Raw genomic sequence first — 25,333 nt, 5'->3', positions numbered from 1 at the left:
AATACTAAGGGGGTGTAGTGAAATCAGGGGTGAGCAACGGGTCATAACCGGACCGAACTGAAGTGGAACCGAAAGAACCGAGAACCGAAATAGGAATATTTTAAGAACCGAACGGTGACCCGTTTATATGTAAGAACCGAACCGGAACCGAACCGTAAATTTCGGTTCGGTTCGGTTCTTAACCGAAAGAACCGAATTTATATTTTATTTCATATATATTTACTTTTTATATTATTTTATATTCTAACTTTTTAAATTTTGACTAGTTTTTATTATTTATTGAGGGTAACTTAATAAAAGAAGATTCTTATTAGTGGTGGATCATTTTGAATCGATTACTTTCTAATATTTATGAAGAAAAATATTTATAAAAATATTCAAAACTCCATAACTATTTAAAGAAACGGGTAATACAATAAAAATCATAGTTTTCTTAAAATTTATTAAAGTATTAAAAATAAGAAAACATAATACGTAATATATATACATATATTTATATATATTTTTGTATTTATTCATTTATATACGGTTCGGTTCGGTTTTTACGGTTCTAGTATGTTAAGAACTAAACCGAACCAAGAACCGAAATTTTTAGAAAAACAAGAACCGAACTTGACCCGTATTAGTTAAGAACCGAACCAGAACCGCAATTTTTGATCCGTTCGGTTCGGTTCTCGGTTCCGAACCGGGAAATGCTCACTCCTAATTGAAATAGGATTTTAATGCATTATATATAATTCATGAATCTTAATGGATTATATCAATTTTGATTTTACGCGGATTCTAGATAAATGTCTTTAGGATTTAAACCCAATTCTTCAAAATCTCATGAATTATGGTGGGATTTCAAAAACCATAAAATATATTGAACAATCCCACGGAATCCATCATTTTATTAGTCCAAAAAAATCAGTCAGCGTGTGATTACTATCAAATTTTAATGGATTTTAAATAATATCAGTTGAATACCATCAGATTTCTAAGTATAATTTAAAATCACAATTGAATACCAACAAATTTTGTAGCATAATTTAAAATCCTAGTTTAATACCATAAAATTATGATACATTTTTAAAAAATCCCAATTAAATACATCTAAATTTCATGAATGAAAAAAATCGTTTAAAATCTCAATTCAATACATCCCCTAAAACTAATTTGTGACCAAAGTTCAATCAATTTTACCGCGATAAGCCAAGAATTATGACACGGAGAGGGCATTCGCGAGTGTATGTAAATTTATCTCCAGACTGGTATTTGAGCATGTTACTCAAAATAGAAGCTGCAATATGTATGAGACAAACTATTTTCTAAAATACCACATGAGCCATGAGATCATGCTAATCATTATAATTAATATTGGTTGGTATGATCTTCACACTTAATAACCAGGCTTATACAACCTGGTTTTGAAAACATTTTTAGGAAAATACTTTCAAAACTTCTGCATTCGCCATAACCTTTACACGCATCTTATCTTTTAATTATCAAATTTCGAATTTTCAACCTCTCATAGACAGAGAGCGAGAAATACATGCGCTTTACCAGATATGATGAGACTTTTATCATATCAGCTGAAAAACTACTCTTAAATCTAAAATTAAACACAGGTTTTCTTGTTTCACTTCAAATTATCCGAAATCAAATTCAGAAGTACGCGTGTGACAAAATAGTTAATAAAAATTTTAGATGACTCAGAATGCTTCTAAATAGCAGATTTCCAGGTCTCAAGGAAACGTGGCTTTATTTATATCTAATATTCCTTCAACTTAATTCCATTTGAGCTGTACTTTTGTCCCATTAACATTACAGATTCGTATACAATTTATTACCAATCATTGTTCATATAATATGACAAAGAGAATATAGTTTTAGTCAATCAGAATGCAACATCATTATTTCACTAATATAAATACTTGGATTTTGGTTTTCTCTTCATAGTCCAATAAGCTTAGCATTCTAAGACAGGAAAAAGAAACTCTGCACAATATAGCAAGTAACATGGAGTCTTTTGGATCAATACTAGAGGGAGACTGGAGTTCTTTATATGCCCAGTTCTCAACTGAAGAATCCGAATTTATGGAGCACTTAATTATCGATTACTGTTCCGTTCCAAATGACTTGCATTTCGATTCAAGCTTCACAATTCCCTCTGACAATTCTAATATTGATCCGTGTGACAACACTTGTTTTTACCCCTCTTTAAACCATAACAGCTACTATGCAGGTGATTTTGATCACATTTTGGCAACAAACGACAATTCCATATTCTGGAATGAGGAAGCTAAAGACAAGAATCCAACATCGGTTGAGATCTTGTCTTTTGCTGATATACATGAAGATGTACTTATGCAGCTTGATCTAGAAAATATCATGGCGGACACTGGAACACACAAGAATATTGTAGCAAGCAATGCAGAGAAAAAAACTAAGAAAAGATCTATCAACTCTAGAGATGCAAGTATAAATAGCAACAAGTTCAATTATCTTTTTTCTTCCAGATTTCCTAATAGACACTTTTCATAATGTAGGTTCAGAAGAACAAGAGGAGTGTGAAGGCAAAGAAGAATCAGAAGATAGAAATGACGAGCTGCACAAAGAACAAGGAGAAAAATGCAGCAGTACAGACGCGAGGTTCAAGCAGCTGCAGCTCAGATAATGACCCCATTGCTACTGATGAACAAATTGGAGTTGCATCAAATTCTTCAGACTCAAAAGAAGTTACAAATTTCAGTTCAAATGGTGAAATGCGAGTTGTTAGGGGATCAGCAACTGATCCGCAGAGCCTTTATGCAAGGGTGAGTGATTAGATATTCAGTTACATTTCATGAATAGAGCTTCTTTTATTCCAGCAGTTAGCACAATCTTTACCATTATGTTTGAAGTAAATAAGCTGCTACAGTTTATTGACTGAGATATCAATACATTTTGTAGAAACGAAGAGAGCGAATAAACGAGAAATTGAGGACATTGCAGAACCTTGTGCCCAATGGAACAAAAGTTGATATTAGTACAATGCTTGAAGATGCTGTACAATACGTGAAGTTCTTGCAACTCCAAATTAAAGCAAGTACAAAGAATAACGACTACGCACTATCTACTTTTACTTGAACATTATAAAAACTTCTGGTACTAATTGTGTATAATATATCTGTGTTTGCAGCTCTTAAGCTCTGATAAGTGGATGTATGCACCCATTGCCTACAATGGAACTGATCTCAGGCTTGATTCAAACATCTCCCCACCATTATATTGAGCATTACACGGAATTAAGTGTAATGATTTTTCATAGTAGTACAAGAAACCTAGCCTTGTTACATAGTACCAATATAATTCACAACATCTTAAGTCATAAGAAATGGAAGGGCACGATTCTTTTTTATTTGTAGCTTGAGTGTTGTAAAGGAAATTTATCGTATAGTAAAACTCTCTCTTTTTTCTGTTGTTGCTAGTTTTGTGTAGTAATAACACTGGTAACAAAAAAATCAACTTATAAATAACATGTAATATATCTCTACTCTGCTTAGCAAAGGCCAACACAAGGCAATATATGTGCGTAACAGCATAAGTGCATTAATATTTCCTGATGAGTGATCAACCTAAAGTAACAATTTGTATGCCAAAAGACCCACCACACAAACAAATATTGCCACTAATAACAGAGGTAATAATTTTGAGGAATACAGTAATATATCACTTTAAGCTGTCTGGTAATATACCAGTCATTGCACCATCTGCAGAGCCTCCTACATATCCAAACAGTCAACCACAAATCGAGAACATTAGTGGAATTGTTCCTGATCACTGTATTAGACATTTGATTACATGAACTTCATTTAAAATGTCACCAGGGATAACTTAATTATAAATGCAGGATGCAGCTTTAAGTAGTTATGCGGTTCAAGCATCAATCGAAAATGTTAAATTAAACCAAAACATGTATACGAAGTAATTATACCACCTTGTCAAAGGGGAAAGTGCAAGATCAAATACTGATGCGGGTAAAAAGCAGCTCGAGGAACTGGTACAGTGGCTATACTTTACAACTCCAGGCAACATCCAGACCCTTCCTCTGATATTAAATTTTAATGTAATTGGATGCTTACGCTTAGAACAGCCTCTTCGCGCTTAGCAACACTCAACCTGACTCCTGACAGCATTACCAAAGACATTCTTACTCTCCTGTATCAAGGATACTGCTTTAGTCCTAGGTCTTGATTCATCAACAAAAATCTTTCAAAACCCAAGCAGCAAAATACAAAAAACTGTATCTTGTTCTGCTAAATCTCAATTTTTACTACACACTTGCACAACAAAATAGTAAGCCAAAACAATAACACCATATTCAATTACTAAAAGTAGCTTAGCAAAGATTTGTAAAAGAGGGTCAAACTACTACTACTCGGGGTTTGAAAACATTGTTTTTATTTCAAATAAGTAATTTCAATTCTAAAATTTGAAATTCAGAATTTTGAATTCCAGATTTTTTGTTTGGAAATTCAAGAAATTAAATTTCAAAACATTTTTTATAAAGATTTTTCTAGAACTTGCAATATATTTATTTTTTAAATTTTTTTGTCGGAAAATTGAAATATTATATATATATATATATATTTCAGGATAAATTGCTGAAATACAATTTTTGAAAATAATTTTCCGAAAAAATTCTCGGTGAAAAAATTCCCGGAAAATATTTCCTCGAAAATTTTTCGTTAGAGCAACTGCAGTGGTAGTGCCTCTTTTAATATTGACTCAACCCATTCTTTACTCCACATATGCAAATATGACCCCGCAAAAATGGTGAATGCATGTTTTCAACGCAGGATCATTTTAATATATTTTTCAGAATTATGTTTACCATATTTTACAGTTTGATGTCCGATTGTAGTCATTTAGTTATACACTAGTTTAATAATTTATTAATTTTTTTTAATTTATTTTGTAAATATAACTTGATTATATTAGTTTAAAATTTTGAATTAATTAATAATTTTAAAATTACAATAATTAAATAAAGTGTGATTAAAATTTTAAATATATGAATTAAATAAGACAAAAAAATATAATTAAAATGTATCATGTTATTGAAAAATATTAAATGAAAATACATTAAATTTAAATATTACAATTTTTTTTAAAAAAATTAACGATTATTATGAAACTACGAGATATGCTCAACGAGATCATTTTTTAGCTGACGGTGTGTCTGTCTATCACGCATCTGCATACTGTTTTGAACATATGTTTCATACGGAACAAAAGGTTCTTCCCCTAAATTTGGTTCAGGTAAGCAATCTGTTGTATCATCATAGGTTGGTAGTGGACCAAATTGAGTGGCATATGTGTCTCTCTCATCTTCGACGATCATATTATGTATTATGATGCATGCTCTCATGATACTTCCAAGATCTGCTCTATCCCAAAAACGTGTCGAACCACGTACAATTGCGAAACGGGACTGTAACACACCAAACGCTTTTTGTTGGCTTTCTTGATATTTTGCAAATAATTTTTTTTCTCACTATGTGGACGAGGTATTGTTTTAACGAATGTTGACCATTCAGGATAGATTCCATCTGTTAAGTAATATCCCATATTATAATTATTTCGATTGACATTATAATTTACCTCTAGAGCACGACCCTGTAGCAAATCATCAAATACTGGTGACCGATCTAAGACATTTATGTCATTATTTGATCCAGCAACTCCAAAAAATGCATGACATATCCATAAATCCGATGAAGCAACTGCTTCCAGTATAATTGTTGCAACTCCTTTGTGACCACCCATGAACATTCCCTTCCATGCTTTTGGACAATTTTTCCATTGCCAGTGCATGCAATCAATACTTCCCATCATACCAGGAAAGCTACGAGCTTCACCCATCTGTAATAAACGTTGCACATCATTTGAGTTCGGCTTTCGTAAGTATTTACCCTCAAATGTTGTACATACAGTGGAGACGAATTTTTTCAAGCATTCAACCGCAGTACTCTCTCCAATACGAACGTAGTCATTACAGCATCAACAGAAACACCGTATGCCAACATACGCATTGCCGCGGTGCATATTTGTAAATGTGATAAACCTTTTCTTCCCACTGCATCAATCTTTTGTTTAAAGTATGGATCATAATTTGAAACAGCATCCACAATACGAAGAAAGACATGTCTTCCCATACAAAATCTTCGTCGGAATATATTTTTTGGGTATACTGGATTCGGTGAAAAATAATCATTCACTAGACGTTGATGACCTGCTTCACGATTTCTGTAAATACTTTGACGAGGCGCGGATGTTGTTGAGCTTTGTCCAAATATTTTTTGAAAAAGTTCAAGTTGACGATTATGTTTGGTGTCATCACAAAACTCTTCAATGAATTCTTCAGTGAATTCCTTAGAAAAATTTTCTAATGTGGGTGTTTGATTTATGTTAGTGTTTGATGTGAATTGAAAGAACTAACACATCTAGTTTATATAAAAAATAATATATTCCAACGACTAGTTTACAAACAAGAAAAGACAAACACTAACTTCCAACTGTAAGTTTATACACAAATAAAAACAAATAAGAAATGACAAACACTAGCTTCCAACAACTAGTTTACAAACAAATAAAAACAAACAAGAAAAGACAAATACTAGCTAGTTTCTTGTCATAATTTTTTCAAGCAGTTTAGCATGAGCCATTCGCTGAGCATCGTTCATTTGAGTAGTATCTGCCATAATAACTTGTAAATCCAGTTCACTTTGCTTCATCGCAAGCTCCTTTAGTCGAATTTCATTTAGTGATTCCATTATATCCATTCTTCTTTTGTGTGCAACTTGTATAGATTCATATTCAGCAACTTCTGCAGCTGTGGCCTTCCCCTTTCCCTTCCTACTAGTTGCAGCTTTTGTACCTTTAGGACGAACCAGTTCAAATTCATTAGATGTTGGCGTATCGTTATTTCCTTCTGATGAGTAAACTCCAGAACTACTTAATTTAGTTCTTTTAGAACTTGCACTAGTTTGAGGAGCTCTCCACTTGGGATGTCTACGAAGCTTACGCCAATGAAGCTCAAAGTTAGACTTTTTCTTGAAATTCGTTAAATGATAATCGCGAGCTTTCTCAATTAAATTGTCCAAATTTGTACCGCTCCCGGCTGTTTGTTGAGCCTCATCATAAGCCGCTCTAAATTTATGAGCACCTTCATTTATTCGTTGCCATCTTTTTTTAATTGCCATAACTCCTCTATTAATGACACCGGGAGATTCATCTTCGCAATATTGTTGAATTCAATTCCAGAATGCTTCGGCCTTTTGATCAGTACCGATTAGTGGATCAATTGAAACATTCAACCATGCACTTATTAGGAGTTTATCTTCAACCCACTTCCACTGACCGGTATTTTCTGGTACATCTTCGCTTTCTTTGCAACCATCATTTAGATCAATAATATTTTCGTGGCCAAAGACCGACACTTGTGTTTCAGAAGAATTTTGGATATTAATTGGTGTTTGCTGGGTTTCAAATTGTGAAATTGGAAATGGAGGAAATGGAAAGTGATAGGGTGAATTTTGAGGATATGAAAATGGAAATTGAGAATTTTGAGAATGTGAAAATTGATACGGAGAATTCAAATTTTGAGAATTTAAATTTAAATTTTGTGGTTTGGAAAATAGGGATTTGAATATGGATATGGAAATTGTTGGTTTATATTTTGAGAATTTGAATTTTGATTTGAAAATGGGGGATTATTTGGATTCATTTTTTGCTAAGATTTTTTTGGAGTAAGGAGTGTAAATAATAAAGGTATAGAAATTGGTATTTATAGAAGTAAAAATATTACCGTTTATAATCGTTGGAATTTATACATTATATTATAGCCGTTGTTTTAACAGAGTAAAGCTACATAACTCACATACATGTTCAGTTCAAATTAAAAAGTAATATTAAAATATAAATTCATGGTCGAGTGACCCAGCCCAGGAAAGTGACACTAGCCATTTTAAAGAGTTTCCTGCAATGCTATTCTTTTTAGTTGTCCAGCTATTTGGACACTTTGTGAGTCCCAAGACATGAAGCGGCCTCGCGCTGCAGATGGTCTTATAGAAAATTTTCCCGATAAACAATTTCAATCGGAAAAAGTTTTCAAGGAAAATTTTTCTTGAATATATTTTTCTGAAAAAAGTTTTCAAAGGAAAATATTCCCAAAAAACATTATCGAGAAAAAATTTCCGGGAAAAAAATTCTCGGGAAGAAAATTTCCCGAGAAAAGTTTCTCAGGAAAAATTTCCCGAGAAAAAATTCTCGGAAAATTATATGAAAAATAAATTCGTAAAAAAAATTCACGGAAATTTTCATTTGAAATGACATGTATTTTATTAGTATTTCAAATTCTAATATTTAAACTTATTTTTTGATTGTGTTGGATTTGAACAAATTCCAAATCCAAATTCTTAATATTTACCAAACACCTGATTTGATCAAATTCAGGATGAAAGTACTATTGTCAATCCAAATGGTGGCCCGAGAGCTGTTATAGGATCAACCACTAATCAATAAAAACTCCCTATCATGTAAGTGCGGAGATATATCCAGCTACTAATCTCGAGATTATTTGATCATAGAAGTTAGCGCTATTTATAAGTCATTTAATCTAGATGTTTATAAATCATTCGATCTACATATGCGATTTAATTTACATAGTGTGCCTGTTTAGCAACCCGTATGTGGGCTAAAAGCCCTTTAGCAATTTTACTTTAAGTGTTTGGCCAAAGAAGATGAATGGCCATATAACAAGATGAACGGGGAAAACTGAATGTTGGCTACTAGGTACATTCCAATTCTCATATGCCCACATTTCTTGAGCACCTATACATGTATTATTTTATCTCCTTTCCCAGTTGATAATTATATATATCATAACCTTTCTTTTTAATTTTACATTTATACATCAAAGTTAATATGTTAAAAATGTTAATTTCTTGATTTTTTTAAACTTATAAATTGTGCTTTTATCAAACAAATTGATTTATAAATAAAATTATCCAAACACTATAATTTGTAATTTACTTATCACTCTATGTGCCACTTATTTACTTTATATCGTAAGTTTTTCTATTTAAGATAACCTAAACGGGCTTATGGTAATAACTGGCTATCATTATCCTTATTATTAAAATTTTTCTTTATTATTTTATATTTACATATTAAAATTATTAGCTTATGTAATTTGTAATTTGCATTTTAATTTTGTTTCAAAAAAAAATTATACTTATAATTTATTGTTGTGCGAGACATGCCTTCACATAACAAGACTAAGTCAATTTGACAATCCCAAGTTTTAGTTGACTTGTAATTTTATGTATTTTGTAATGTTGTTTGCGAGTCTGTAAAATTGATTAAATAGACTAGACAAAAGTATTTTTCAGTAAATAACTAACAAGCTAGGAATAAGTTTCCGGAAGAAGATCAAACATGATCATGCCTCAGAATGAAGATAAACTGTTTGGTGAAAAATAATGCTGTAGATTGAAAAATGTTCTAAGTCAAGTGTCAATCAATAACAAATCAAGTGATGTCGAGAAGTCTATCGAGAAGTCATATAAGCTTATAGAGAAGTCATTCCACTTGTAGAGAAGTCCAAGGCTATGTAGAGAAGTGGAGATATGGACAAGTCAAAGTTATATGTAGAGAAGTGAAGATATCGACAAGTCAAAATATATGTAGAGAAATGGAGATATCGACAAATCAAAAGTATATGTAAAGAAGTGGAGATATCGACAATCCAAACTGCATATAGATAACTGGAGATATCGACAAGTTAAAATGCATATAGAGAACGGGAGATATCGATAAGTCAAATTGCATATAGAGAACTAGAGATATCGACAAGTCAAAATACATATAGAGAACTGGAGATATCAAGTCAAACTGCATATATAGAACGGGAGATATCGACAAGTCAAACTGCATTTAGAGAATTGGAGATATCGAGAAGTCAGTCTATATATCGATATGAGACATCTCTATACAATAATGCAGATCTCGATAACAACTTCAATTATAGAATGCAACCAACTTGAAGATCCAAGATTATTAGTCAACAAACCGTTTTATCACTGAAATAGAAAGTGTACAAATGCAACTTGAAGAGTGCAAGATCAAAGGCCAAGATGAACTGGACAAAGGATATGTAGCACTTGAAATAGAATTAGACAAATTAGCTTTAGAAACCGTGTTAGTCTATTTTAGTGCAATTTCTTTAAACTATGCATGTTGATCTATAAAACACGTCATGGGTCCTTTGTTCAGTGGTAACGGAAATATATCTAAAAATCTTGTACTCTCTCGAGAGAAGTAGCTGAGTTCTTATTATTCAAGAACAAAAATTTGTAGTACAACTAATTTGATTTTTAATAAAAGATCAAGTAAGTTTTGATAATTGCTTCTGTGTCTTTTACATTAAGTCAATTATCACTGCAAACATATTAGATCTTGGAAGTATGAGTGCACAAAAACTTAGCAGTATCAAGATCCATGTATTTGACAAAGGAAACTACCTCTATGGAAGAAGAAGATGATATTGTTCATCAGGATGGCTAATCTACTATATCTTGAAATTCTCAATCATGGACCCTTCATTCCTATGATAAGGGTACCTGAAGCAACTAAAGGTGATGTAGTCACTATGCTCCTAAAGATCCATATACATACACTAAACTAGAAAATGAGAAAGTTTCACTTGACAACAGCTTGTAACTCCTTCAAATTGAATCTCTTGATAATGTTATGTATAACAAAATTATCAACTGTGAGTCAACCAAGAAAATTTGGGAGAAGATAAATATCCCGTGTGAAGGTACTGAGGAAGTGAGGTCAAACTAGAGAAGAATTCTGATTTCACAATAAGAGGGTTTCATGGCCAAATCTAAAGAAGGCATTACTGAGGTTTTTGAAAGGTTCGACAAATTGATAAATGACTTGCAACGGCATGACAAGTTCTATGAAACTGATGAGGTCACCCTGAAGTTCTTTCTCACTCTTCCTGACCATTTGGAATAAAAGATCTCTGCAATAAGAGAAGGGGGAGATCTAGAGAGAATAACTTTAAAGTTTTTATATGGTATTCTTAAAACCTATGAGCTGGAGATGATGCATAGAAAATCATTAAAGCTGGGTCGAGGACATGTTGTGGATGTGTCAAGTGCCTTAATAGCCAATGATCAGAAAATAATTGAAAATGAAACTGAATCTCAAGCTCAAGTTATACAACTTGTTGAGTAGAAGAACAAGGAACTTCAAAGCAAGTCATTCTGAAGTTGGAAGAGGATAAGTATTACACACTTGATGAGTTGGATGAAATGGACCAGTCTATGGCTTACCTAGAAAGGAAGTTTTCAAACATAAGAGGTTAAGAATCCCAGGTATTTCAAGGGTAAAGTTCAAACATCCTACAACAACAATTGGAAGGAAAAAACTCAGACAAATGCAATTGGCAAAGGTGGTTATAAATCAGGATCTGTGGACAGATCTAAGATTAGGTGCTATAATTGTGATGAGCTTGGCCACTTTGCCATATAATGCAGAAATCTAAAAAGAGTGAAGAAAGATAAGGCATACTTGGAGTTTGAGGCTAAGTATGCTTTCTGAAAAAGCAACATGGAAAACCTTATATTGCCGAGGGAAAGAGTTGGGATGACACAGATGATGAAGATGACAATGAAGAATATGGAAACTATGCTCTCATGGCCTTGGAGGAAGGAGAATCATCTGCATCAAAGTCTGAGGTACTTATTATAACCACCATTGATTTGAATGTCTCACAAATATAAGGAAATGGTTGAAAAGATGAGTATGGAAATGTTTCACATTCACATAAGCATGGTGGCTGCTAATGAGGAAATGAATAGAATACCAACAGTGAATGAGAAACTGGAAATTGAGAAACAAGAACTAGAGCTGCAGCTTGTGAGCCTAGAATTAGTTTGGAAAGAAAATGAATATCTTAAAAACAAGCTGAAATGTGCTGAGGAGATAGAGGCTGCATAAAGAGATAAAATTGATAAAAATGAACTTATACTTAAGTCATTTAAAAATGCTTCTCAACTAGTTGGCCAATATCATGAAAAGAATAAACCATGTGCTAACATAGCAATTGGTCTGGACTATGATGCTAGTTCATCTTAAAAGAAAAATCAAATTGATAAAGGCAAAGAAAGTGTAAACAAGGAAGTTCTTGTTGAGCTTCAAAAGGTAAATGCACCCTTGTTCAAAGCATATGAGGTGAATTTTAGTGAAAAAGGGCTTATCATCAAGTAAGATGTTGCAGATGAAGATGAAAGCAAGAAAAATGTAAAATGAACTATTAACACTGAAAGTGAGAAAAAGCCTGAGACTAGTTCAATCATCTAGACATCTAAAACTGAAGCAAATAATGAAAGCACAGTGAAGAAAAATAAAAAGAGGAATGGGAAAATTGGAGTCAACAAAAGTAACAACTATACATATGTTACAGATGCCCCTAGGAAACAGTGTCAGAACTGTGGCTCAACAAATCACTTAACTCATCTTTGTAAAAAGATTGTCAGTGAGCCAAAGTATGGAGCATGAAAATACAATGACGCACAAACTGATGATCCTTATTCTTTTTTGTGATAAGTTTGATTGAATACTCTGGAACATGAAGGTTATGACTAGCTGTCATAAGTTAAGAAAAGATCTAAAAAAAATCAATCTTGGATCTGAGGTCAAAAATGAAAATGCTAATCAACCTAGAAAAACTGTTTCTTTTGATAACTCAAGTTCTACTATTGTTAACTCTACAAAAAAGAAGAATGTGCCCAACACTGCTTGGTTAGCTAAAAATACTTCTCATTGCGTACAGAGAAAGAAGAATAAAGTCATGTGGATCATTGATAGTGGATGTTCCAGGCACATGACATATGATAAAGCCTTACTATCATAGTTGGAGGAGTTGGTTGGCTCTTTGGTGACCTTTGGAGACAACAACCAGGGATTCACAATGGGATATGACGGTTTGATTTGTGGAAATGTTGTCATTTAAGATGTAGCACTAGTTAGAGGACTTGAGGTTAATTTTCTAAGTATCATTCAATTTACAGATAAAGGTTTTAAAGTTACTTTTGACAAAGAAGATTGCTCAATTACAAACAAAAAGACTGGTAAAATTGCTCTTAAAGGAGTAAGAAAATGAAACTTGTTTGTGGAAGACATGAACTCAGCAAGGAAGGACAAAATTTGTTGCTTCCACACTAAGGCATCAAGTGAGGAAAGCAGACTTTGGCATAAAAAACTCTCTCACGTAAACTTCAAAGGAATCAACACTCATGTGAAAGAGAATTGGTGAGAGACATGCTAGCCTTGTCTATAAAGCTTGTCAGAAAGGAAAGATGAAGAAATTAAGTCAAAGAAAAACTGTGAATTCTATCAATGCTCCACTATAACTTATCCATATGAATTTGTTTTGTCCTGTAATGTCATGTCCATTTCTAAGAAGAGATATGCACAGCTAATGGTGGATGACTACTTAAGATACACTAGGGTGGAATTTATGTATTCTAAAGATGAAACTCCATACATTATCATTAAGCATATAAAGAAGATTGAGACACAAGTTGAAGATGATAATTCTGTGAAAAGATTGACAAGTGAAAATGGTACTGAGTTCATAAATTACATTCTAAATGATTTCTGTAATGACAATGGCATCATTTAAGAGTTTTCAGCTCTTAGAACACCTCAATAAAATGGTGTGGTTGAAAGAAAGAACATAACTTTTGTTAAAGCTGCAAGAACAATGTTGCAGGATGCCAAGCTGCAAACAAACTTTTGGGTGGAAGATGTTAACACAACATATTATACTCAGAACATATACTTGGTGAATAAAAGCATTGGCAAGTCATTTTACTCAATCATGTCAAAGAAAAAGCCTACGATTAAACATCTTCATGTGTTTGGAAGCAAATACTTTGTGTTAAAAGACAACTTTAAATATGTTGGAACATTTAACTTTAAAGTATTTGAAGCTATCTTTCTTGGTTATTCATCTAAAATAACTACTTATTGGGTCAATGTATTTGAGCAAAGAAAGATCATGGAAAGCATTGATGTGACTTTTGATGATGACAAGTATCCAGGTTTGGATTGCGATGAAAGTGAAACTAAATCCTTGAAATTTTAAAATCTCAATCTTGACAATGATTATGAAGATGAAGATGGAAAAAATATAGACAACATATAAGAAGAAGCTGGCAATCCAATAAATTCTGTAAATGAGAATTCGTCTGAAGACAAAAACTCACCTGAATTTGATAGCACAAATACTGGGGGAGAAAGAGACGATAGTTCGGCAAGTCATGCCAATAATGAAGAAAATGAGGACACCTATGGTCATCAAAATCAACATACCATAAAATGGGACAGAATCCACATTAGGGACACTATTATTGGTGATCCCAGTGCTGGTGTGAGAACTAGAAGTGCTACTATAAATGAATGTCTATATGTCTGCTTCTTGTCTCAAATTGAGCCTAGAAAAAATGAAGAAGCTTAAATTGGTCCTGATTGGATAACTGCTATGCAAGAAGAGCTAAATCAATTTGAAAGAAACGAAGTTTGGGAGTTGGTTTCTACACCAAGAAACAGAAGCATCATTGGAACAAAGTGGGTGTACAGGAACAAAATGGATAAATATGGTGTTGTTACCATAAACAAAGAAAGACTTGTTGCTAAAGGCTACTCACAAGAAGAAGGAATTGATTATGATGAAACTTTTGCTCCAGTTGCAAGACTTGAAGCATTAAGAATTTTCCCTGCATTTGCTGCACACTCAAATTTTAAAGTGTATCAAATGGATGTGAAAAGTGCATTTCTCAATGGTGAAATAGAAAAAAAAGTCTATGTGCAACAACCTCCTGGCTTTGAAGATTCAGAATTTTCATATTTTATTTACAGACTATTAAAGGCTCCTTATGGTTTGAAGCAAGCACCAAGAGCATGGTATGACACTTTGTCAGAATTCTTGATCAAGAATGGATTCACTAGAGGCACAATTGATAAAACTCTATTTTACAAGCAACACGGTGATGACATTATCTTAGTTCAAATATATGTGGATGATATCATCTTTGGTTCTACTAATGAGAAGTTTGGTCAAAGATTCTTAAAACTCATGCAAAGCGAATATGAGATGAGCATGATGGGAGAATTAAGTTACTTTCTTGGCCTAAGTGATGGAATTTTCATTAGTCAAACTAAGTATGTCAAAGATCTTTTAAAGAAATTTGGAGTTGTGGATTGTTCACCTGCATCGACTTCTATGTCTACAGCTACCAAATTGGATGAAGATAAGAAAGAAAATAGTGTAGACATTTCAAGCTATATGGGAATGATCAGATGTTTACTTTTTTGACTGTAAGTAGACCAGACCTCATGTTTGCTACATGACTGTGTGCAAGATTTCAAGAAAATCCTAAAGAATCACACCTAATGACTGTCGATTTTCAGATATTTGAAGGGTACTCCAAACTTGGGATTGTGATATTCTAAGGGAACTAGTTTTGAAGCTGTTGGATACACAGATGCAGATTTTACTGGATGTAGGGTAGATATTAAGAGTACTAGTGGAAGCTGTCAATTCCTTGGTCAAATACTTGTATCATGGTATAGTAAGAAATAGCAATCTGTGTCAACTTCCACAGTTGAGGCTGAATACATAGCTGCTGGAAGTTGATGTGCTTAAGTGATTTGGATTAGAAATCAACCAATGAATTATGGTCTAGTGTTACAAAAGATTCCTATCACGTGTGACGATACTTGTGCAGTATTCATGATTGCTAATCCTGTTAACCATTCTACAACTAAGCACATTGATGTAAGGTACCATTTTATTAGAGAACATGCGCAAATGGTACCACTGAGCTTACTTTTGTTCAAACAGAAAAATAGTTAGCTGACATTTGTACTAAACCTTTAGATGAAGCCACCTTTACAAGACTTGTAAGTGAAATTAGTAAGCTAAATTCTTCATCTTAAGGAAAGAACTCAGCTAACATGTTGCAGCAGATTAATTCTTAATGAATCAAAATTAATTTGATTTAATTAGGAATTAACTGGAATATGATTTATAAATATTTCAGAATTCTCTGCATATTTTTTTCCAGAAATAAATCTAACTTGGAATTTTTCTAATTCTAAGACAAACTGTACCAATATTAATTCATATTGTTGACATGTGAAATTGATTAAGACAACATTAGTCCCAAAGTATCATATAAGGGGGGTTGAATACGATACCTACAATCTTTTTCGATTCATTTCATGTTCTTCGTTCAATTTATGAAATCAAAATAGATACAAAATAATCTGAGGAATATATTATTTTATTAATAAAAACCTTGAGGTTGTTACACTCTAATCAATCAAATGATTTTAGCTACAATAAATTCAACAACATAACAATATGTTTACAAGCTAATAAAAGGTCTTCAATGGAGCTTCATAAAAATATAGTTGGTTTTGGACAAGGGGCTTCTTTTTAGCCACAAAACCAAAACATTTATTTCCTTGATTCAATGAATTTTACAACACATTACTGGCGACAAGAAGGAATAACACTGCCTTAGATTTTCTTCTTTACTTGCACATACATGGGAGTCTTCCTTAACTTTGTATTTCTTTACTGGCGAGTACAATGAAGCATTTTTTAGACAAATTAAACTCCTTACTTGCGAGCACAAGGCAAATTATTGCCTTAGAGATTTTCCCTTTTGATGGCGACCATATGGATAAAGCTTTGCCTTAAGGAATCTTTCTAACTTGCGAGTACAACGCAAGTTATTGCCTTAGAGATTTTCTCCTTACTTGTGAGTAATAGGAGAAAATCCTTGCCTTAATTAATCCTTACTTGAAGGCACAAGGATTATATTCCTTGGATATAATTTTGACTAAGACAAATTTTTATCTCTTGAACCCCTGTAATTTGTATCAACACTAAATCTTCTGCATGATCAAATTAATTCATTTTTGATGTGTTGATGCTTGGTGCACTGGTCTGGTTCATAAACAACTAACACTGAATTGATTTAATTTAATTTCTTTTACAATTCTGAGCTGATATAACTTGGTTGGTTATTCATTGCTTTATTCACTAACACTGGAAGTCCTTTGATATTTTATTTTTCATGGAGGCTTGAAAATATTAATGAACTTCTTTCCATGATTGGTTATGGACTTAGAGCATTAATTTCATCTTTTGATTCTTTGTATTTATCCAGTCTTCATCTTCAGGGTTCTTGTGCTTCACAATTAATATTATTTATATGTTTCTTTTTCATGTTGAGTTATATATCCTCAGTTACATATTACATTAAATTATGTTTTACAGATAGAATCAGTTTGAAATAAAAGTATGTAGAGAATGATTCTTGATAAGTCTAAATGACTTGTCGATAAGTCTTTAATGACCTCTCGATAGAGTTCTCGATAAGTCTTTTTAATGACTTCTCGATAAGCCATGTAGAGATCTCGATTTACTTATCAATATGAAGTTCTTTACAATTCAATTTTAGACTTCTCGATAACTCAGACTGGAATAATTTAATTCAATAAATTAATTCAATAAAATACTTTTGATATAAAATCAATTCTGAATTTATGTTGTATTTTCACAATATATATTAGAATAAATTAGTCCAAGTGGACAAACTGGGTATTTGTACAACATATCGATATGTCACTATCTAGTTCTCGATAAGAGTCAAGAAAATGACATCTCGATATGAGTTCTCTATAAGCCACATGTGACTTATCGATATAACTTTTTACCATTTCCAATTATATCTGTCGTGATGTCACATCTCTATCCTATAAATATCCCAGACATCTCGACATAACTACTCTTTACTCTTTCGAGATCTCAATTGACCTGATTACAACATCTTCTCTCAAAATCCACTCTCTTCTTCTCAAAACTTACTCTCTCATTTCTTTTAAACTCACAAATGGCTTCACACACAAACACTCAAAGATCTTTAATCCCCAAGGATGGAACTAACTTTTTAGCTTTTATTAACCTAAGACAAGCACCTGATAATTTCAAATGCGTTGTGAAGTTGTGGCTGATTCCTACCTTGTATAAGCCCTAACAACAAACCCTATGTTGTACTTGGATGTTCTCGATGAAGTTTGGAACTATGCTATACTTACCATCCATGATTATGACAACCAAATAATGACAAATGGTGGTGAACTGCAGTATCAAGGGAGTAGCTGCGGAGTTCAATGCTCTTAACTTGAACAATGCACTGGGAATCTCCATAGAGAAGATGGGTGCAACTCATAGCTCAGAGGAGATCTTATAATTTATGGATTTCATTTATTATGGAGACAAAATTGACCTGGCCAGACTCAACAAAAAGCATTTAAAGAAGGAATGGTCTTTTATGTTTGACACAATCATCAGGTCTTTCACATACAGGAAGACAGACTTTGACAACATCTCAAATATGGTCTAGAAGCTTGTCTAATCAATGGCATATGACAAGCACCTTGATGTTGGAAGCCTCATCCTAGGGGAGCTCAGCAACATGCTAATAATGCCTTTGGTAAGTAGAGGTAATGAAATCTTCTTTTCTAGATTCATTATGCCTGCTTTAAATTATAAAGTGAATGACATACATTTAACTCAAGGGATAGATGCTAGTCAAATAAGAAAATGTAAGTTAATGTCCAAAATCCTATTTAGACAACCGAATACTAAAAATTAGGTAAAGGTAAGTCTAAATATCACCAACTTTATGTCAGAGAAATTCAAGACTTAAACTTACCCAATGCTTAAACACTCCAAGCTCTAGTACAACTATAGCTCCTGGTCCTGTAGAAGAACCCAAACAGGATAACCCAAAGGGGCCTATCACAGCTGAGACCACTTCTTCTCAATCAACAGATGCTAGCAAACAACCTGCTTCATCCTCTCAAAAAGGTGGAGTCAGTAAGAAGAAAAAAAATAAATAAACCTTAGTGTTGTCAATGAGAGTGGAGGGGGACCAAGTGAGGACTGAAGTCACCTGGTCAAAAAGCCAAGGAGAAAGAAAATTGAGTTGACCACTCAAATGACCACCCCTGCATCTTCTCAAAAAGATGCAGTTGTAAATAAGGGAATCAATCAGACTCTGGTGACATCTTCTCAACAAGATGTTACTATTGAACCAAGCACTCTGCCATGTGCATCTTGTATAGAGTCTACACCCCTCTTGAGCACTCTCAAGAGGGTAAAAGAAGTAATTTGGCTGGAACACCCAATACTGAGAGCACATAACTTGAAACTCCCTCATCCATTTAAGGGGAGTTGCCAACACTCACACCTGAGATCACAACTCTTATCTCTAAAGTTTCTTCTTCATATAATGAAGTACTTGAATCCACTTCTCAAGTCCTGCCAAAATCAAGTGACACATTTCATGAAACTTTTCTCACCACTCTGGAACAAAAATTTAGATGGTGTGAGGCCAAATGCTGATTTCAGCGGAAAGAGCACATCACACAAGAACCTGATTCTCAAAGGGTTTCAGCAGCTGTTCAAGCTCCAGTCACACAAAACCACTCTCTCAAAGTGAGAGTACAGACACACTTATTCAAAGGACAATTCCCGACACTGCTCAAGGTGGTCCTGATTCTGTGGAAACTGAGGTTACAGCCCATGTGCAACAAAAGGAAGCTCATCAGGATCATTAGGCTAAGTTGGATGTAGTGATCAATGATCTACTATTTGAGGGAAGCCCACAAGAACCTCCAACTCAAAGGATTGAAGAAGCTTCACAGCCTCGTGTCACATTAGAACTATCAGTTCAAAGTACTGATGCAGACTAAGATGCAATTCCCGATTCCAGGTTAAATCCTGACGCTGCTCATCCTGATCCTGATGCCGCAAATCCCGACGCTACAATTTCTGATCCCGATGTTGACATAGTGGCTATAAACCAGAACACTAGAGCTATCTTGGTGACTCTTATCACTATTATGCCTTTGGAATCAAACACACAAGGTACAATTTCTACTCACACTTCTAATTTATCTGTCAGTATGAATATAAATAGACCTTTGCATGAGAATATCCCTATTTACATGACTGCAGACCACTCCTTTCAGCCATCTCTTATTTCTTCTCTTGTGACTGACTCAAGCCTTTGTAGTGAGATTAAGAGAAAATAATTAGTGAAAAATCAAATTAATGAGAGGCGGTCTTCTGTACTGGCAAAAGAAGAGGTAGAATTAAGAGAAAAGAGTAAGTAAGATATTACTATTGAAAGTAACATATGTGTGAGAAGTGATGAGATCACTTTAAATGAACATAGAGACTTGGGTATTACTGGTTCTTTTACTTTAGGCTCTTCTCAGGACACTGGTCTTCCTAAATAAAAGGCTGACTAAAAGCTCAAAAGCTTAAATAAAGATCCAGTTCCTGATGATCATGACATTTATGATGAGTTCAGTACTGACAGTAATGATGATGATTGTGATCCTGATGCAACTCAACTTAAAGCTATCTTGGAAGCTTCTAAACATTCTACATATGGATCTTCATCTCGCCATGCTACTCTCAATGCTCACAGAGCTCATGAATGGAATCACTAATGGAGACTTGCTAGTGAAAGGATTTCTTATGATGCTGCTCACATTGTAGTAGATCATGTTGTCAATATAATTGCTAATTCTGAGATAATATCTGCTGTCAAAGCTACTACAGTTTTGGTAAAAGGGATGTCGTATACTCTTTCTGATCTCAAAGATTCAAATATTGGATTTAAAAGAGGAAGTTGCTAACCTATCAGTTACTATCAAAGGCACTAACAAGCATAATGGTCTGGTTAAAAGAATGATGAATGTTGAGTCTAATCAGGAATTGATGAATGAAAGGTTGAGTGCTATTGAATCCACTCAACGGGCTATAAATGAAAAACTAAATGTTATTTTCTTCTTGTTACAGGGTCTTGATGTGAAAAAGGGGAGATAGTAGCTCAGACAAAATATGCACCTGATCAGTATTGAGGAAAGATTATGCCAATCCTGGATGATGGTAGAAATCAAGGCACATGGACCTCTGATATTGTTGCGGTATAATCAAGAGCTGGAATCAAGACTTAAACACAAACCACACAGTCAACTCATGTCCCTATAAGTGGTTCAAAGATTGTTAAAACTGAGACAATGACTCACTCTCAAATACTGATGGAAAAGCAAACTCTATATGCAATTTCCGAGTAGGATGAAGTGATCATTGATAATCCTGAAGATGTTCAAAGGTTCTACAGGTCTTACAAGACAAAGGCAGGTGAAGTTGTGACTCTTTATCAAAAATATAAAAGAGTTGAAGATTTATTTCATAGAAAAGCCTTCACTCATCTAGTTGAAGAGTTTCCTGATATGAATGAAGAAGAAATGCTAAGGAAACAAGAAGAAATTCTGAAGCAATTTCAGACTGAAAATCAAGAATCTTCTAGAGGTAGAAGAGATGGAAGAGCTAGAGGGTCTAGGAGTGCAAGAAGGGGAGGAAGGAATCCCAGAACTGATCAATCCATTATTTTCTCTCAAAGAAAGACAAGGTCAAGTGGGGTCAGGATTAAAGAAATTCCTGAAACATCTCTGGCTCTAAGAATGCTTATTGATCCAAAGTTTCTAATCCTGTACCAAGGACAAGTGAGATATCTAATTTTAATATCTTCACATAAGAATCTCATGAGGAAGTGGAAACTCAATTATCTATAAGATCAAGACAACTTCAGATTACTCCAACTCCTGGCATTACTAATCCTGACACAGGAATTCCTGACATAGTCAATCCTGACAGTTTAATTTATGATACTGATATAAGGTCTAATGCTGCAAATCTTGATGTTGATGGAGATGAAGATCAAGAATTCCTGAATCAGTTAAATATTCAAATCCTTTTTGTCTTTGTTGATTCTTATAATTTTGAAATCGATGAAAAGAAAGAAGAGAAGAAGCAAGAATCAGGAAGGTATTGAACAAGGCTAATGATGAGTTTAATAATATGCTTTGAAGATCTGGAAGGGAGAGATGGCGTATTACAAATCTAGAAGATCTTGGAGAGAAGAAAAAGACAAGAACTTATTTTCCTAACAGAAAAAAGACTATAAATGGAAAAAGATTGATGAAGTAAAGTATTTTGGTAAAATAAATTTTATCCCTGGAGGAATCAGACATGAAAATCAAGTTGAATCTGCTGTGAACAATAATACAAATTCACCCTCTTGGTTGAGACAAGCACAAGGTCTCAGATTGTTGGGGCCACACCCAAGAGCAGGAATTAAGCATCATGAAGCTGAGTTTATAACTCCAAGAATGGTAAATTTCATATTGGCTAATAGACCTGGTCAGGAAATTACTACTGATCATCTTAACAAGCTTGAAGCTGTAAAAATTATCATTGACAAGCATGATGGCTCAGAACCAAAGGTGAAGATTATGCTGATGTTGAAGGAGATCAAGTTCAAGTATTTTCTTCTGATGAGCTACTGATGATGTCAACCAAAGAGCTGAAATATATACATTACTAATGTTGAGAATCAAGCATCTAAGGAATGTTCAGATTTGATTTTCAGTTCAATCAGAAGAAGAATTCAAGATAGAGGCTTTGAGTACTTTGGATATTTCATCCCTATGTACATGAACTACAAACATCAGGAAGTGGGAATGAGTAGAGGGCAGCTGTGATTGAAATAATTCTTACTTCGAGACAGCTGGCATTAAATCCCGATGGTCTGAGAGCTAATTATGTACTACTTGATGATTTGATGATAGAGAGGACTCCAATTGAGAACTTGAGAGCTTCCATATATCAGTTGTTTGAAGAAACTAATTATGAAAGAAGTTAAAAGATCAAGCTAAAGCAACTTCTCAGAAAGAAGATAGATGAGAGAGTCAAGGCTTTTGTCAAGAGATACTCAAGGGTTAATGAAGAACCAGGAAATTGATATTAACATCAATTACTGTATGTTCTACAACTTTCTACACAACATTTTATCTTCCTATTTTTGGCATCAAACAGAGCATATAATTTATGCATATTCTACAAAATATAAATTGGGGGAGATTGTTAGGTGAAAATGCTCTAAGTCAGAATCAAGATTTTCCGGGAATCAACATCTGTCATTCGTCAGGATTTGCATGTCATCAGGATATGGCATCAGGATGAAGACAATCATTAGGATATGACTGGTTGTCAGGATTACAGAATAAATCAGGATCTACTGATTTATATAGTCCCAGTAATTGAGGAGTAGATTAGTTGTCGGTTCCTGATTTGCTTGAACATAGCTGTTAATTGAGATATGTATAGAAACTAGATAAATATCTTTTTGACATATCTTGTAATAGATAGAGCTGCTGTGTATTATATAAACACATAATAGGTTATCATTGTTGATTAGATTTTATATGAGAATCATTGTAACCTAGCAGCTCTTAAGAACATCACAATTTATATCAGAATTAATAAACTGTTATTGATCTTATATCCTGATTTCGATTTATTGATATAATTGTGTCCTACCCCCTTAAAAAATTATATCTTTACTGGGTAACAAAGTAGACTAGATTGGAGAATTTTTCAGTAAATAGCCAACAAGCTAAGAATAAGTTCTTGGAAGAAGATCAAGCCTGATCATGCCTCGGAATGAAGATAAACTACTTGGTGAAGAATAATTATGTAGATTGAAAAATATTCTAAGTCAAGTGTCAAGAAGTAACAGGTCAAGTGATGTCAAGAAATCTATCGAGAAGTCAGATAAGCTTATAGAGAAGTCACTCTAATTGTAGAGAAGTCCAAAGCTATGTAGATAAGTAAAGATATCAACAAGTCAAAGATATATGTAGAGAAATGGAGATATCGATAAGTTAAAAATATATGTAATGAAGTGAAGATATTCACAAGTCAAAAGTATATGTATGAAAGTAGAGATATCTTCAACCCAAACTGCATATAGAGAACTGGCAAGACAAAATGCATATAGAGAACTGGAGATATCGACAAGTCATTCTGCATATAGAGAATTGGAGATATCGACAAGTCAAAATGCATATAGAGAACTGAAGACATCGATAAGTCAAACTGCATGTAGAGAACTGGAGATATCGATAAGTCAATCTACATATCGATATGAGACATCTCTAAGCAGTAATGCAGATATCGATAATAGCTTCAATTACATAATACAACCAACTTGAAGATCCAAGATTGTCAGTCAACAAACCGTTTTATCACTGAAATGGAAAGTCTACATTTGCATCTTGAAGAGTGCAGGATCAAAGGCCAAGATGAACTAGACAAAGGAGTGTAATCGGCCTGAAAGATTCTACACATATATGTAGCATTTGACATAAAAATAGACAAATTAACTTTAAAAACTATGTTAATTTATTTTAGTGTAATTTCTGTAAACTGTGCATGTTGATCCATAAAACATGTCACATGTCATTTGTTCAGTAGTAACAAAAACAGATCTAGAAATCTTGTATTCTCTCAAAAGAAGTAGCTGAGTTCTTATTATTCAAGAACATACAATTATAGCATAACTAATTTGATTTTTGAAAAAAAGATCAAGTAAGTTTTGATAATTGCTTCTGTGTCTTTTAAAGTAAGTCAATTATCACTGTAAACAATATCTAGCTATTAAGTTCCATAGCCTAACACAAAACTTAATTTTTAAGCAAGAAAAATCAAGAAACACATATTTACCCCCCTCTGTGTGTATTTCATACCTAACATTTATGATTTACCAAACACATTATCAATTTATAATTGACTTATATATAAAATTATCCAAACACTTAAATAACTTATAAGTTACTACATCCATATCACTTATAAGACACTTTTCACCTTTAAGTCATAAGTTATATTTTTTAAGAAACTCCAAACGGGCCAGTCTATTAGATCTATAATTAAACCCGCCAAATTAAATACCCTGATCAACCTACAAGATATAACAACTTATATGCCAAATAATATACCACACTAACAGATACAAACAAAAAATGGATGAAAAATGGAGTAATAAAAAAAACTTAAAATTCGACTTGAATAATAAAAATAGTTTAAGTCAGGCATGGTATTCAATAAACTAGTCATAAATCCTACATATCCAAAACCAGTTAAATCAAATTAAACCGCATCATTCATATTCTCAAACACTTTAATCAATTAGGAAAAATGAAAATTAGACATTAGAGGAAAGTTCCCAAATATGGCAAGAGAAAATTAAGTAATTTTATTGTTTCTTCATTTTGTGAGACCAGCTCTAGG

General features: G+C 33.4%; 1 protein-coding gene and 1 pseudogene across 1 annotated transcript; one reads left to right on the top strand and one right to left on the bottom strand.

The window, feature by feature from the left end:
* Window positions 1-2,001: 2,001 nt before the first annotated feature.
* LOC141707397 (uncharacterized) lies at window positions 2,002-3,256 on the top strand. Its single transcript, XM_074510539.1, has 4 exons — window positions 2,002-2,457; window positions 2,532-2,798; window positions 2,935-3,066; window positions 3,164-3,256. Exons 1-4 carry the CDS (start codon window positions 2,002-2,004, stop codon window positions 3,254-3,256), a joined length of 948 nt encoding a protein of 315 aa, XP_074366640.1.
* Window positions 3,257-5,161: 1,905 nt separating this feature from the next.
* On the bottom strand, window positions 5,162-7,229 carry LOC141707389 (uncharacterized; annotated as a pseudogene).
* Between the last annotated feature and the right edge of the window lie 18,104 nt (window positions 7,230-25,333).

This window comes from Apium graveolens, chromosome 1, assembly GCF_009905375.1.
Source record: "Apium graveolens cultivar Ventura chromosome 1, ASM990537v1, whole genome shotgun sequence".
NCBI classification, from domain to species: Eukaryota; Viridiplantae; Streptophyta; class Magnoliopsida; order Apiales; family Apiaceae; genus Apium; species Apium graveolens.
The sequence above is the reverse complement of the archived record's forward strand: the minus strand, read 5'-3'. Positions and strand labels throughout refer to the sequence as shown.

Coding starts and splice junctions, on each gene's coding strand:
- LOC141707397 (XM_074510539.1), top strand. CDS start 2,002: ATGGAGTCTTTTGGATCAATACTAGAGGGAGACTGGAGTTCTTTATAT. Junction 2,458..2,531: donor GATCTATCAACTCTAGAGAT/GCAAGTATAAAT, acceptor TTCATAATGTAG/GTTCAGAAGAACAAGAGGAG. Junction 3,067..3,163: donor TCTTGCAACTCCAAATTAAA/GCAAGTACAAAG, acceptor CTGTGTTTGCAG/CTCTTAAGCTCTGATAAGTG.